The sequence below is a fragment of the Galleria mellonella genome, unplaced genomic scaffold, assembly GCF_026898425.1.
Source record: "Galleria mellonella isolate WM207_F2 unplaced genomic scaffold, CSIRO_AGI_GalMel_v1 utg173, whole genome shotgun sequence".
NCBI lineage: Eukaryota > Metazoa > Arthropoda > Insecta > Lepidoptera > Pyralidae > Galleria > Galleria mellonella.
Window position 1 is genome coordinate 2815777 of NW_026442016.1, and position 17487 is coordinate 2833263.

Consider the following 17487-nt stretch of genomic DNA (forward strand, 5'->3'; position numbering starts at 1 on the left):
TTCATAGGCTACGGTAACCACTCACCATCAGGTGGGCCGTATGCTTGTTTACCACCTCAGTGGTATAAAAAAAACTTGATTATACCCTCAAGCACAGTATATGACAATATGCAATGAAAACTTGCTCTTCTCTATCAATCTATTTGAACAGACACTGTTAGTGAAAATCTGTCCTTATATTGGTCTCTTAAGCTATTCAACAAAGATAAAAACCAGGAATAAGCATATGTAAGAAAATACCAATAGCTTAGAGCAAACACATCGTTATTTTGTTATTTTTCAATAAGGGAAAATGGGGATATATGCTTGTTTGTCACCTGAATGGTTTAAAAAATAAAATACCTATTTGACTGCTCAATCTATTAACCAATCATAAAGTGAGAAGAAATTTGGATTTGTATATTTTTAGCTGCATTTTTTTTATTTATATTGTAGCTGTCAAATGAAATATTTCACAGTATGTAATAACTAAATTATAATTGCCTACAAAAGAAATGGTAAATTCATGTTTAAAAAATAATTGGGTAGCTATTTTATAACATACTTTACACAAAAAACATAAAAGAAACCTCATTTTTGAAGTAAGCTAGAAATGTAAACAAACATTGGTATAAATTATTCAGTATCAAAATGATAAACTGTTACATATTCAAATTAATGGACAAAAGCAACTTCAACAACTTTGTCTACCTATTTTATTACAAATCACAATAAAAATTAGTACAAAAAATTCCTAATGCACTAAAGATAGCATTTGACAGATAACCTTAATTTTCCTGTTAAATCATTATTATACTATTTTATATCAAGAAAATAAAAAAAATAAAATTAATTCATTTTTACATAGTGTTTCAATCATAATGATTCAAAAGGTAATATTTCTAAACGGTTACTAATCAAAAAAATTAAATAATTGAGAAATTCATATTAGGTATACATATTTACGCAGTAATATGATTATGTTTATAGTCCATTTAAGTTATTTATTAGAATAAGTATCTCTAAATAATATTTTTTTGCACACGTAGATACACATAGTACATATTAGTTATTAAAAAAGGATTTAACTAACTAAAATAATTACAAAAAGTATATTTACTTACCGAAATGCATGCTGAAATTTTTATCTGTGCAAGATAATTCATTCAATGAAAATGCTAACTGAGGAACTTGTTGCGACGGTGAACTATAAGGGGAGTCGATATGTATATTTTTCGACTGTGGAGATGGAGATCCAAAGTTGGACGATTCAGTATCTTGGTCACTACCAATAGCTGACATGGTTTGCACTTTATAAATCACAATACCAAATAATTTTAAATATAACACAGATAACTAGTCAAACTAAGTCCTTTGTCACAATCACATATTAAGTAAATTTTGCAATAAATACAATCCGTCAACTTGTTATTAAATTTTGTATTCTATTCACAACAGCTTTTAAACAAGAAAATATAATTTCCTTTAATTTGAAATAATTTAATAAATTTGAAAATAAATTTTTAGCACAAGACAAAATTATATTCAGAACTACAATGCAAATTCAGTGTTACTGTAATTTAAAATCATAAATTCCTCATTGCTGATTTTGAGAGGAGCCGATACTGAAGCGCCATTCTCTAAACTTTAAATTTGATACCACAGCGAAATCTTTGTTTTATGAACCAATATAAACTAAGTTTCTAATAATTTTTTTTTAAATATATACAGTAACCGTTTACCATCAGACAGGCTGTATGCTTGTTTGCCACCTTCTTGGTATAAAAAAGATAAAGTAAAAATGTATTTAATCTGTAAATATATATAGATTACATTATTATAAATTTAATTTATGATGGTCCACAAAGTAGAAATTTCGCGAAATTATTAAATTTAAATATAATTTAAGAGATAAGTTTAAAGAAAAGACACACCAGAATCGTGCCTAGTATTACCTCAATCATGTTGCTTACTTACTCACCCATTGATTCTTTACCCTTTCTTTGTACTCGTTGATATGTATTGAGAAAGTGGATGTTTATCTTAAAAAAATAATGTTATTTCATTGTTTCTGTAATTTATTTTTAGCAAAAATAAATAACAATAACAAAATAATCGTAAATATGAAAATAAAATGGGATAAATTTTCAATTAGGACAAACTTCTATTCTAAATAAGCTTCTCGTAATGAGCCACATATATAATCATAGAACTTGCATAATATCTTTTATAAAAAACGTAATATAATTTTTAATTATGATTTAGATTTAGAAAGTCAATCTCTCCATTGGTAAACATCAAAGTCAATACGAAACTAATGTGTTTTAATGGTAGATTTATATTTGTATGTTCAGTGTCTTCAATGTATTTAGTTAACATAGGAACAAAACATAAAAAAATAAATTATTACACCAAATGAAATATTTTATACTGCCTTTTTATAAACCTTATTACTCAGATGTTAAAAGTGCAAGTTTCGATAAAATTTAATATTTAATGTAAAATTGCAAGTTAGTGAATATGAAACTTTCATTGTAAATAGTATATTTTAGAGAAGCATAGAAAATAGAATAGTATTATCGTGGATGTCATATAGCAGTGAAATTATAGACATAATATGTCAGTACGCAACAATGGACCTTAAGAGTGTTACAGTATATTCTGTGATGTACAAGCTCCTGTTTATGTGCGTAGGACACTGGTACTATTTTCCGATAAAAACCAACTATTGATTGTATTGATCTGAGTATTTTTATAGTACAATAATAAGTATGTTTTTACCAAAAAATAAATGAAGTATAATATCATTGAATAATATAACTAAGTATAATAACTGTCAGTTATGTACTATATATAATAGAAACCCTCATTAATTTACTAGATTAGATAAAACTGTGTGTTATGTCTTCTTATTCATTTCAATTCGTGGATATTTAAAACTTTACTTGGCCTGAATATAATATTTTTCTATATTTTTTTTTAAATGCTTTTGCACAAGTGCAGGTAAGTGTTACATATGTAATTTTGTAGATTTTTCTTCCAATTTCAGTTGTATTTGGATTGCACATGCTCGACTAAGTAATTATGTATATGTAATCTGAATTTCATTTACAAAAGCTTAATTTGTTTTATTTATGATTCTCGCCAATTGTTTACAGATTTCTAGTAGGTAGATCCATGAATGACATTATCAATTTGTTTTTTTATTAATATAAATACTGAAAAATGGGGTAATTCTGTTGAACATGGTATCATTGTGATTATCACGGTCGCTAAACTTATGACGTTGCAAATGTAAGAAGTCGGGGAATAACCAATGACCTATGAGTCACAAAAATCCCCACATACGAAAGCATCATCATTGTTACAAATAGTACATAATATAATTAAATATAATTATAAATATATATATTGCAAGCTAGCATCTATAGTTTTTTTTATGGATGAAAATGGTATTGTAACCCCGCCTGCGCTAACGGGATACGCTGGCGGAGCACCAGTGAAGGGTGAAAGATGAGAATGAAAACAGGCCAGATAGCCCATCATGATGAATTCGTCAGGAATTAACCATGATAGTTTTTTTTTATATAACTTAGAATGCAAACAAGCTGACGGCCCACCTGATGGAAAGTGGAACCGTCGACTATAGACATGAGCAGTACCATGGACATAACAAAGTATACTGTTTCGCCCATGATACCAGTTTCCAGGGGAAACCGCGAGGAGGTCAACCTGGTTGGGTATATTGCTAGCAATGGGATTCTCAGTTTCCATTACTAACAATCGCTTTTCCCCCTCATCTATAGGTATTGGTTTACACTAATCTTTCAATAGAATTTTGAGAGTATATATCTACTGTTTGCTGCGAGTTAAGAAAAAAAATTTTTGATGGGTGAAAATGCAATACCCACCCTGAAGCATGTTAGTTGACCGATCGTGATGAATTTTACAAGAATTAACCTCGATGGTTTCCAAAGTGAACCAAATGTAGGTCGATATAATAGGGTGTATTGCAGACAGAGCTGATTACTAGCAGTTCCTTTTTCTTCTGAAAGGTAGGGTAATTTTATCATGATAATGAGGTGACCAACTATTTTTTGTTTAAAAAAAAATACACTTTGCAAGTATTTCATAGGTGAAAAAAAAAGATAAAAACTTTATTTCCTTTTAAAAACATATTTTTCTTCGGAGTGGATTTTTTTTGGTAAACCAGAATGTTCGTCTAATAACGTAGCCACATCTAAACAATTTTCATTTTGCATATTAAATTTGACTGTTAAGTTGGCAGATAATGTTTTTACAGAAAGTTGCGATTTCACACTGCTCCAATAATCATTCCCTAATGAAAATACCCCTTCAACAGCAGCATTAGTGCCTGGACAACATATGGAATTTCTATTAAAACTTTTAAATTTTCATGTGAGATATGTTCTACTCTAAAATGCCGAAAGATTTCCACCCATCTTTTGTCAAGTTCTATTTACTCATCGTTCCATTTCTTCATTTAAATATAAATTTACTCTTCGAATTTCTTCAGAGATTGTTAGTAAATATTTAATTAATAAATTGAAATAAAATAATCTAAAAAAATATTTTATAAATACAAATAAGTATAAAATTATACAAATAAGTACTTTTAGAGTACAGGATTTGAAAAGAGTAGTTTGCGAAAAAAGAGTACAAAACTCAGTAAATGAGTATAGTTGGTCACCTTACATGATAAGTGCCTTTGACGCGTTTGCCGTGTTGTGTAGTAAAATTATAAATAACCCGTGTTTTGGTGTTGTGGATGATCATGGGCGGCGGTAGTCACTTACCATCAGGTGAGCCGCATGCTCGCTTGCCCCCTGTGTTGTAAAAAAAAAAGACTGGCTAGTACGAATTGGGAAACTATCAAACTCTCTTAGTTGGTAACCAATAAATAAATACATTAGTTTCTATTTATAGCTACATGACCTAACTTCGTATGCGTGGATTTTAAAAGTCGGTAATCACTTAGAACACAACTATAATTAAAAAACCTTTTTGGTTCCTTCTATTGCAATAAAAATTGTTGGGGGATCTCCTCAAGTATCTAAGAGATTGCTCTAAGGGGTATGGTCGCCCATTGTTTTCTCACTGTGAGCATTTCTTGTAATTGTTTGTAATTATCTATAATAAATTTATTACTGTAGGAAATCTTTTTGAGGAAACAATAAAGAGTATCTAAAGTTTAAACCCAATATCTTTATAATTTATAGCTGTAAAAAAAAAATTACCGATACATCAATGCATATAGGATTTGGCCTGTTTAGATGATCAGAGTGGAAGAACTATCTTTTTATAAAGATAAATTACTAGAGTACAGCTAGCTTGATGACATTCGGCCACCGTAGCTTCAAATATTAACACGCAGGCATTACTTGAGTTAGAAACATTTAATTATATTATTATTTTCTTTCAAAATTTTTACCCCTCAGAGTTGGTAAATACGCTTTTCAGCGTATAGCTTATTAATATCATAAACGGTAATTGTATTGCCATTCAGACTGTAGCACTATGACGATAGTCTCTTTGTGGTATTTTCGGAAATTTCCACGAGGACGGGAGATTACCCAGAATCATCTTATATCACAAACTATATTCTATGGTGCAAGAAATAGAAATAAAAAAAGAAAATATTAATATATGTACTTACACGTACAAACATTTAATTTTCTTACAATAAAATACTTCAAAATCTTAACAATAAGGCATAAAAAATTTTTATTACTGTAGACTTAATATTATTACAATTTCACACTGGCAATATTTTGATGTTCTGTGTGAAAGTGATATATACTCGACAGTAGTTTATTTATAACGGTTTCAATAATAAATTTTTATCAATAACACAAATCTAAAAACGGAAATTAAAATAGTGGAATCTCAAGGTTGAATACATATAATAAATTACAACATCGAAATAATCAAAATAGAACAATTCAGCTATTCATGAGATTCATACATTTTTCTATTTCTTTAGATTCACTTTCGACAAGAGATTCATAGAAAATTCAGATTTTTTGTACAGTGGTAGAGATTATTTCACGTAAGCCTAGTTTGGACTGTTTTAGTAATATACATAATACACTTTTACATTATTTAGTGCATATAACATTTAATGGTGTCTGAATAACAAGTTTAGCCAACTTTAACAAGTATTATTTTTGTTAACTTACTATTAAATTACTAAAGCAGTTCAAACTAATTAGTAACATTTTTATAAATTAATAACATAGTGTAATAATAATTATGAAAAATCCACGTGTATACTACGTTGGCACATTATTTGTCTTAAAGCATGTTTGAATATAAAAAAAAAAACAGGATAAACTTTACTTGTTGTAAAATTGCTTTTAGTTTCTAAACACTATGATATAAAGGTAAAAAAGCTCAAAATATCTTTATAAATCTACAATAATAGGAATGTTGTATATAATAGTATTAGCGCCATTACAAATACACAGGCACTTATTAAAAAATATGATCCCTCCATTAATAGAACTTAGCCCTATTTGATTTTAACCTAAGCCTAATCTAGCTGTTATTTATTAGTGTATAGTTGAATGTTTCGTCTCTTTCTTTAGAGCAATATTCTTAATTTGATAAAATGTAATAAAACAAATAGCTATATTGGAGGTTTTATGTATTTATAAATGAACACAGATTTGCATTGGGTTAGTCACAGACTTCAAAACTTGAGGCAAATCAAGTATAGTAAGTAATAATTAGTACAGTTGAAGTTAGCGCAATACTGACGCCTGTAACATATTAAATGTAAATCTGTGTTAGGACGAAAATTTATACGATCTAAAGTAATAGGAATGTAGTATAAAATTAATTAACGTCGACGTAGAGAACGAAATAATTCAATATTTATAGTTTCGTGATAATCGTTATTTACTATTGTTTCTTTGTGTTATTGTCGTAATTAATAACTGGAAAATATTTTTGAACGATCAATTACAGAATTAATTACGTAAAAAATAACACACAATAAAATAGTAAATCGCGATAATACTTAAAGCACAAACATTATTTTGTTCTCCATTGACTTTAACGATAAGCGCTGGCGCAGATAAGACACGCACACCGGTAGTTATGTGTATAAGGAAATAATGTTTAGTGATGGAAAAGGCGGAGATTCGTGTGAGCTAGCACGATGTTGTGTTCATTGCATGCTTGGATGACTTCATCATCTTTGTTCGATCCAGATGGGCTGCCTATATATTCAACTCCAACCTGTAAAGATGCGTGAAATATCTTATAAATCTATTCAATATCTTTGTTAAAATTTAAATGGAAGCAATATGCTAAGAAATAATTTCTATTTAAAATAATTAGAAAACTACCAAACATGTTGAAAAATTATCGAAGGCATTTTGTACACAAAAAGAAGAAGACTTTAAATATTTAACAAAATTATAATTTCCATTACACATTTTTAGCAGCATGTCAGCAGTATAGTAATAGGCAGTAAAAAAGCTTAGACTTTATTAACGATGTCACAAGTAAAAATAAAATTGTACGGGATTGATATTTAAGCATATGAAAGTAGCATAATTATGCTTATTTTAGATAAGACAAACATAATAGATGAATAAAAGTCTAATATTTTTTGTTTCAGCATAAGTTGCTCTTATTAAGACATTTTATTTACTTTTGTATTAAATATCTCCAAAACATTGTCTAGTTACAATTTCAATATAAGATCATAATGATAAATTGTACAGTATAACTGTTTTATAATTAACAATTTTATATAATGTTTGCGAAACATGCTAGATCACTACTCCCATGTAATATCAATGACATTGTATTTTTTTAAACACTTAATGTTCTCTATAGATACATACCTGAACAGCCCGATCGATGTTGTCTCTGAATGGGAAAAAGGCATCTGAGGCAAGTGCCACCTTGTCCAATGTTTTGGTCCACTCATCTCTCTCCTCTTGTGTCAATAGCGCAGGGGGCTCGCCCTCAAAAAGGCTCTTCCACTGTTCAAATGGTAAATCAGTGCCTGAAATGTAAAAGGTATGTATTCTATGGTCAAATGTACATAATTATATTAAAATTATACATAATTATACACATTAAAATATATATATATATATATATATATATATATATATATAACTTACTAAAATATTCACATTAGCGAGTTCTACATACTTCAATGTGTACAAAAGACAAAGTGTTATCTTACGGAAGTCCAATAACAAACCAGTGATAGGTTATTTGATTAGATTTATTTTACAAATAAATAAAAATGAGTGGCACACTAATTTATGGATATATAGCATCATTGCTATAAAGAATCGTTCATACAATTCCTTTATGGATGGTAATGAAGTTTCATTTTCAATACAAGTAGCTATACTTGTATAGGGGTCAGAACAAACGAAAAATAATCTTAAGAGGTTATATTTAAGGTACACAATATATTCACTATAAAATGATATTAAAGCACCTCATGAATTGATCTAGTTATTTCATTAATATAATAACGGGAAAAGTTTGTAATATTGATGTTTGAATGTACTTTAAGAGTATCACTGAATAAAATATCTATTTATTTTTCTATTGTATCATTTCTTTTAATCATAAGTTTTAATATATAGGGCAATTGTTTAAAATCAAGATTCTGGTTAGTTTAGGTGATCTGCTCTACTCTTAGTCATCAAATCAGCCCTTACCTCTCCACTGCTGAACATAATCCTCCCTCTTGGGGTGTTTTGCCAGTAACTACTTTCCACGCTTGGTAGGCGGATTGGCAACCACAGTTAGGCTTTGGAGATGCTTTAAGAGCATCCTTCGCCTTATCTTAGTCGCTTCTTACGACACTCACGGGAAAGGAAGAGGTGATGTATTCTATGCCGTGGCCACACAGTGATATCTCCTCTTAAAAATCAAATTAACATACAAACTTCAAAAAATGACTTACGCACTGTTATAACTTCACTGACGATAGTGCATGACGTACATACCTACGGTGCCATTGACGTAGTTGTCGACAGCGTTAGAGAGTATAGCCCGCGAGATGCCGGGTCGTGCTGCGGCGGCGATAGCTCGAACCCGCGGGTGGCGGCGGGCCCACCACAGCGCCGCTTTACCGCCCGCTAGCCGTGTGCAGTGGATGCGCGACTGCTGTCCCGCTCCGATACCTATTACCTGGAAATTACCCTTACAATGTACACTCTGCCACCATTTAAATAACGCTTCCACTGTGATTAAATAAAAAAACAACTTATTAAAAAAAATTGTTTAAAAATAATAAATAGACGATAACGGAATTACAACTCCGTCACTACCATCCCCACCAAAGAGAAATTATAGAGTCTATCATACTTCTACTCTATTTACTACATTTCTTTCTGGTGAGTTGGCAAAGCAGGTCAGTTGGCACATCATGATTAATTTATCATGAATTAAAAATACAATGATTTTTAAGGTGACTGTGTACTGTTAATTAAAAAGAAGAGTTGGTAACAAGGTCTAGATGTCCCGTTGCTAGTAATTTATCAGATCAACCTTCACACTGTCCTCTCTGGCAACAATCATAATTAATTTCTAGTGAATTCTCTATGATAGGCCAATAAACCTAGTTCTAGCTTCACCTATCTCCTTTTCTAACGTAAACTGGTAGCACAAGTTGCCATTCCATTATGATGTCTATGTCACATACAACAAGTAGATATTTGGTAACTATTTTATAATTTGCTTGAAAATAGACAACCAAACAGACTAGCTTTTTACTTTTTAAACTGTTTCTCTTGCATTTTTTAAAAACTAATATTATTTTGGAATGCCAGTTGGGGCTACCACTTTTTTTTATTAATAAGAATTAATCTGTAATTATTATTAATAAAATAGACAAATTTTGTTAACATACCTGTCCATCTCTTGCATAGCATACAGAATTACTCTGCGTGTATTTTAAGGCCACAGTCGCCACAATTAAATCTCTTACGGCGCTCTCTGGCAAATTTTTGTTATTGGTAACAATATTTTTAAATAAGTCTGATGTGATCTTAGCGTCATTGCGTCTTTGCTCCAGAGTAAGACCGAAGATAGTTTTCTGCTCCAACAGGACAGGGTCATAATTCGGATCAATCTACAAAATATATGTAATTAGATAAGTATTTATTAAGATTAGTGAAATATTTTAAAAAGAACTGCAATAAATAATTATTAAATATTAATAAAAAAATATAGAAACAAATATACCTAGTGTTGTTATTGCAAATTTAAAACATTATCTAAAATACTATAACTAATATTATTGTAAAGGAGATGGAGATTAAACAAAGCTACAAGAGTTTGTTGCATGAAGACTTTGCACATACAATATCATAAATAATTATAATAATGTTATTAATATAATGATGTAATAATACACAATGCATAAGTTTTTTAAAGTAGATACAGACCTGCAAGACGCAGTAGTTGCCGCCCTTCTTCTTGTTGAGCAGGACGAGAGCGTCTGGTGAATATGAGGGTGCAATAACTCCATCAGAGACCTCGCGCGAGATCAGCCGCGCAGTGGACACATCACACTCGTCTGACAACGCCACAAAGTCGCCGAACGAACTCATGCGGTCAGCACCGCGTGCTCGTGCGTATGCGGCCGCAAGCGGGCTCAATGTGATTGCTTCCGATGCACTTACGCAGCATACGCTCGCCTGCACATATAAACACGCTTAATCGATATCCGCACTTATTAATAACACGAGAGCCAACATTTTTAGATCAAATGGTTCTATAGACATTCAACAGATTTCTTTTATTTTATTTAATGAATAAAGACGAAACTGTTCCATTTTCACTTATAAATAGCAATAGATGACTGCTTGACTCAAGCCGCTTTAGAGCATATTTTAATTAAGAAAAATATATCCATTGTCATTTTTTTTTATAAGAGGGGGCAAACGGGCATGCGGCTCATCTGATGGTAAGTGACTACCGCCGCCCATGATCACTCGCAACACCAGAGGCGTAGCAGGTGTGCTGCCGGCCTTTTAAAAAAGAGTATGCTATTTTCTTGAAGGTTATGACGTATTTGTATTTCTATGAACTGAGGATCAATTTTTGCTCAAAGCTAACCAACAATTGAGCGAAGTTTTAAACTTACGTCTTCCTCAGTTAATGGGATTCCTATTGCAGCACCAGCTGGTGATACGTGCTTGAAGCTCGCAGCAGCGGCCAGTCCCAGGGCTTCTTTTAGTTCACGTACGAGCTGCCACGCGTTAAGAGCGTCACAAAGATTAATAAAACCAGGTGCACCGTTCAATGTTGTCAGTGGCAGTTTATCGCGAGTTGTGAATACTTGAGCTGGCTTCTGGTGTGGGTTCATTCCTACAAAAATGTAAAATATTTGTAATTCTTATTCCATCTACGGCCAAGGTCCAAAAGTATCGTCAGTAGTAAAATATGCATAGTTTAAGGATATTTTATGATAAAATATATTATTATATTATATGATAAATTTAATACAATAAAATTTCATAGCACCGCTAATTTTAATTATTTTATATGTAGTGTATTTGGTTGGAAAAAGCACCCAATATGATGCTCTAGCATTTCCCGCATACTCTTGTTGTTTTCCTAGCAGTAGAAGCAAAAGGATATATCTTATTATTTTATCCTTTAGCATTACTAGCTACTGCTAGTAGACTGACCATGCAGGTGGCCGAAAACCCACTAAGACCCAAGCAAGGATCAAAGATTTTTAGGTCATTAATAGCTGGATACCCTGGATTCAAAATTAGATTAAAAACAGGCCAAATTGGAAGAGGGTAAAAGAGGTACATAATGTTTAAAATTGGATCAATAGATGCTAACGTGATAATGGCAAAATATATAATTAATTAAATTCTTGACGACAGTGCATTTTGCAGTTTGGTGATGGGTTGAAAACAAGCCAAATCAAGAATACCTAGCCAAAATCAACTAGGTAGACTAGGAGGTAATACTTTTAGAATTTAGACTTGTAAACATATTTTGTACTAAAGAATAAATAAATAAAACCAATGAGCATGCATGAAAAATCGTAGAATGTTAATATACCAAGGGAAGTATGTCGGGACAAAAGCAAGTAGCGATTTGTGATCTCTATTAACCACAATGTGACCAAAGATGTATTTTTATATTGTTAAGATGTAAGTTTATGAAAATTATAATTAATTTACCATATCTCAAGGTCAGTTGTGATTGACCTGCCGAGTATTGTTTGCGGAAGTAATCTGATATAGCGAGATCATACTCAGATGTGTGAGTAAAGGCTTTGAGCGCCAATCTTTTCCTAAAAAGTAGAAAATAAATATAACGTATTTGACAAAAAAAAAATTATAAAATAAAAAAAAAGAAAAATAATAAAATAAAATAGGTATGACTACTGGTGAATAAATAAAACAATAAACTATAAAGCTTTCACTTGTTTATGTAGTGTTTTTTTTTAAGTTTAAAGTTAAAAAGTGTGTTCAGAGCGTGATGTACTTTTACAATTTAAGTGAAAAAAAAAATGGTAATTATTTGGGGAGGTTTAAGTAATTTTTTTATTGCAATAGTACCTAGATATAATTGTTAAATTTATTTGCCAATATCTATACTAGAACTAACCTTGTATCAAGCGAGGTTTGGCGATCCTTGCTCGTGTTTAGTTCGTTGATAACGCTATCATAATCGTTAGGGTCGCACACCACGGTCACTCTGTCGTGGTTCTTAGCCGCAGCTCGCAGTAAAGTGACGCCGCCAATATCGATGTTCTCCACGGCGTCAGCAATTGTCACTTCTGGTTTGGACACAGTCTCCACGAATGGGTACAAGTTACAGACCACGACACTAATCAGGTCGAATTTTTGCCGCTTCAAATCAGCTTGGTCGGAATCTGTAAGTCTTTGTTAAAGAAAATAAGCAATAGGTATATTAAATGTATAAATATAAACAAGTTAAAATAATGGTAAACAATTTAAATGTGGATGGTATAAAGGATGAATGATTAGACGCATTATATTACCTTCTTAGAGGTTAATTTAAACAGTAGTCTATACTTATTGCATAGAAAAGGAGTCTTTACCATTAAAGAGGTAACAAGTTTATATTATGCAAAATTTGCATATATTTCACAAAACAATTATAATCATTGTTATATGATGTTGTTTCAAATAAAGTGACTACCTTTTATGTACTCATATAAAATAAACGCCCGAAGTAATTGTTAATATTTTTCGTTTACCTTTACTAGATGTCGTTTTCTGCTTTTACTTTACTAGGCTAGGTATACTTATTCCTAGTCTCAATATGACAAACGTGAAAGTTCATGACTACATTTGGATGTATGTCCTTCTATCACATTTAAATGGCTGTATGAACTTAAATGAAGTTTGGTACACAGATAGATCATATCTTGGATTAATACAGTTAAACTTATTTCATGTGGACAAAGAAGGAGAATACTAGATAATAATAATAGTACTGAACAGTAAGTACCTGGCCAATATTCCAGCGTGCACAGCGGGATGCAGCGATTTGACGCGACCACCAAGCATCTCTGGTGCTCCAGTAATATCTGACACATCCAAAACTTTGAGGCCCGCATTGCGGAGCGCGCTGGCTGTGCCGCCTGTACTTACAAGCGAGAGTCCCGCTTCTGATAAACATTTTGCCAGGGGCAATAGGCCAGTTTTATCTGACACACTGAGAAGAGCTGTAATAAATTAAGTGTAAAATAATATATCAAAAAACACAAAAAAAAAAAATATCAAGAGTCTTTATACATATAAAAAAGTAACTTTATTCCACTCCTGCTTTGTCGCCAAGCAGTTATGTTGACATCGTCGTAATTTGGCGTGAAAGGTTTGATTGACGTAGCAGTGAAATTACAGTCATAACATCATAATGCCAGAAATAGGAAAGCATGAGTGATTTATGTTACAGTGAATTATTTGAAGTCTGTGGTGCTTTTCATATCAACAGGCCTGGGTTGCCATTTTGCATTTGGTGGGCCTTCAATTCTTCTTGATTTTAAATTGCATACAAAAGTAATATGCCAATTTATTCAATTCAAATTGTAAGTCTATTTACTAGTTAAATAGAGATTCAAGAATTTTTAATTGATTAACACAGTTATCTAAAAATTAAAGTTATAAATAAATTCTTACCCAATTTGCCATTTGCTGCCATGTCTGTTTCCGTTACCTTGTACTAATAAACTGAATTTAAAACAATATTATAAACAAGCCGTTGTATCACGATGTTTGACCTCCTGCAGGGGTTCCTGATAATGGGAGCCTCTGTAGACAAACAAGTATAGGGTTGTGTTTCTTATTTTCTAAATAATATATATTTTCTTATTTTTTTAAAACTTTTATTGATGCCCACCTAAAAGAATGTCATAGCTGTCCCCTTAAACAAGACCCCAGCACCATGGAGATTACTGAATACACTGTGATGTCCATGGCATCCATGGTTCAGACACTGGTATTATTGAAAACAATGATGCTGTACTGTCATACCATGCCATTCCACTATCACATCTAACCTTTCAAATTAAACAACAGCCATGTATGCACAGTTGCTTCATGGCAGAAACATGAGTGGAACAAAGGTAATTAAGAGAAACTTTAAACAAATTAACATTTGTACAGTCTTTCTGGTCAGTTTGTATCTCTGGTAAAATTATAAAATTAACTATAAAATTAGTCTCACTCACAAAAAAATATTGAGATAGAACTTTTAGGTTGCCAGTTTGTCTCAGAATCAAGCTATTTTATAATCCTATAAACATTACTAGGTCACATTTTATATGTAAAGTGTAGTACAATATTAGAAAAACATTTACAAATTATTTTTCTTGAAAAGATTAAGCAATTATATATGTTGACAGCCCTTGTCAGTTTACATCAATATGATGAAAATAATATTATTGTTGCTGAGGTTACAATCATTTTAAGAAATAATATTGAATAAGTAGGTAATAAAGATAAGTTATATGTCAATTGTTATTGTTTATCTCATCAGTTATGTGGTGGTAATCACTGCAGATATTAAGTAATCAATGTCAATTATTGTAGTTTTAATACATATATAATAACTTACTATATGGTTTAACTTATGTGTAATTTAGTCAAAAAAACCTTCATTAGATTATGGCCCAACTGGGACCTAACCCCATGTAATTTATAATGTTACATTATAAATTACATGTAAATTAAACATTATTATATTTAAATTGAATGTGTGCTTATGAAATTTTTAACAATAAAATCTAATAGTAATTGGTAACTCACTCTTACGTTTATATTATTAAGTTTTAATAGAAGTAAATGCACCAACCCCATTCTCATTAATTAATCTACTTGTTTTTCTGTTTATTTAATTGGCTACCACATTGACAAAGTCATAAAATAGGAAATACAATATATATTTAATAAAAATAGGAAATTCAATATAATATATATTTATTGTAATACAATAAATATTTTAAAATTACTTGTTTTTGTCAGAAATATTAAAAAGAGCTGAGTACAATACAAAGTAGGCGACTTTAGTCGAGCACTAGGGGTAGGTATGGCAAGTGGCAGAAAACGGTTAAAAGGAGACAAAGTATAGCCGTAGTACTATTATTTATATTACACTTTATTACACCATTTATAAAATAGTAAATACAATTAATTGAAATGAGATATAATACAAAAGATCGGCCTTATTGCTAAGCACTACTGCTACTATATGTACTTATATTCCTAGATAATAATAAAAAACAAAAGCTAATCACAATGTGTCCATTAGTGTGATAGAGCACGTGTTAACGAAAACTGGAATAATAACTATTTACTTTTCTCTTTTATAGCGTTTTCAAATTTTGGGTAAATAAGTTAACAAAAGTACGTTAGTATAAACAAAAATTAATATAAAATGTAGATAAGATAATAACTTCTCTTTAAATATAATTAAATAAACCCAATCATATACATACCAAAATTAGCTGTAGATGTTAATAAAGAAATATAAACAAAACATTCAAATATAATTATTAATTTTATAGGTAATTATTTTATACCTTTTTAGGTTAGATAAGGTTATGTTTAGGCACAGATAAAGGAAAAAAATTAAGTAATATTATATTTAAGAACAAGGAATTACATAGAAGAAATAATAAAATAAAAACTGTAAATCATATAGTTGCCTCCTTTCTGCTTATATAAATATAATATATAAATATTCTTTATTGCATTTCTAAGTAACATATAAAATAATGTATTTATAAATTAATTGTGTGCAAGGGTGGACTTATCTCTGATAGAGATCTCTTCTAGTCAACCCAATACAGTGAAAAAGCATTTCGTTAGCGAGCAGCTGAAGTGCTACAAATATTAATACATAAACAAATATAGAGTTAAATAAAATATTAAAATATATAATATTACATAAATACATACACTATAAATAAATATAATACCTACCTACTTACATAATAAATGTTAAAATAAATGAATATATTATTTACATTACAAAAGTTTAATGTTTTTAGATTTGACAATTCAATTAGAAAAATTAAAAATTATGACTCAAGGGAAAGAAAATGTGATTTTAACCTTTTCTTGAAAGAGGTAATAGAAGGATTCTCTTGTACGTGGGAAGGAAGTTTGTTCCATAACTGGGCGGCTCGATACGAGAAAGAGTTGCCCATAAAATGTGTCCTACACAAAGGAAGTTCAAGCATTTTGAACTGAACTTAACAGGAGCATTTAGGACGGATTGGTGGTAGTAATAATTTAAACCGGGAGCGGAGGTACAATGGAGAATTGGGGTCATTGAGTATGTTATAAAGGAAAGAAAGGATGTGCATATCACGTCGAAGTCGGATAGGGAGCCACTTTAACTGGTTGCAAAAGGCAGAGACGTGATCGTATTTGCGAACACCTAAGATAAACCTAATAGATAGATTTTGTAAACGTTCCAACTTGTTTAGAAGCTCCTCAGTCACATCCAAAAAACAGACGTCGGCATAGTCAAGTATCGGGAGTAGTAGAGATTGTGCGAGCATGATTTTTGTATTTACTGAGAGAAAGTATTGGAGTCGTTGGGAGAGTAACCATATAATTTAGTTTTTATTTTATCATTCCTTCTATGTAATTTCTTAGTTCCTTATATTCCTGATAACAGCAACTACAAATAACAAATACTAAAACTGTTTGGTGTACCCATTGTAAACAATTGCTAATTGTAAGAAAAACGGTATGTATGTTATGTATGGTAAGTGCATGATTGCTTCTTAATCGTTTAATATGTTAAATTTACTTTTTTTTGCGACAAATAACATAATTTACGATCTAATGGCATAGGAATACAATTATTTTATTTACTAGTTACTTTATTTCCTAAATAAAAATAAAGAAAACAAAAAAAGGAGTTACTTAAGTTTCTTTCAAATCCTTCCATAAATATTTTTTTAACATAGATTAAGGATAGTACTTATATATAAAG

General features: G+C 30.8%; 2 protein-coding genes across 2 annotated transcripts in view; both read right to left on the bottom strand.

Moving 5' to 3' along the window:
- LOC113515637 (nuclear factor NF-kappa-B p110 subunit) overlaps nucleotides 1–1508 on the bottom strand; it is a 49495-nt gene extending 47987 nt beyond the window's left edge. The window contains exon 1 of the mRNA XM_052893440.1: nucleotides 1104–1508. Within this exon, the coding sequence (XP_052749400.1) occupies nucleotides 1104–1281 (178 nt within the window). The 5' untranslated portion in view covers nucleotides 1282–1508. The remainder of the gene's footprint in view (nucleotides 1–1103) is intronic.
- A 4129-nt stretch (nucleotides 1509–5637) lies between these two features.
- Nucleotides 5638–16123, bottom strand: LOC113515376 (bifunctional purine biosynthesis protein ATIC). Its single transcript, XM_026899558.3, has 11 exons — nucleotides 15977–16123; nucleotides 14160–14291; nucleotides 13489–13705; nucleotides 12619–12894; nucleotides 12189–12301; nucleotides 11132–11355; nucleotides 10431–10682; nucleotides 9893–10114; nucleotides 8988–9171; nucleotides 7857–8020; nucleotides 5638–7242 (listed from the first exon to the last, which is right to left on the bottom strand). The coding sequence occupies exons 2-11, from the start codon at nucleotides 14179–14181 to the stop codon at nucleotides 7123–7125; spliced, it is 1794 nt and encodes a 597-aa protein (XP_026755359.2). The 5' UTR covers nucleotides 14182–14291; nucleotides 15977–16123; the 3' UTR covers nucleotides 5638–7122.
- Nucleotides 16124–17487: the final 1364 nt, after the last annotated feature.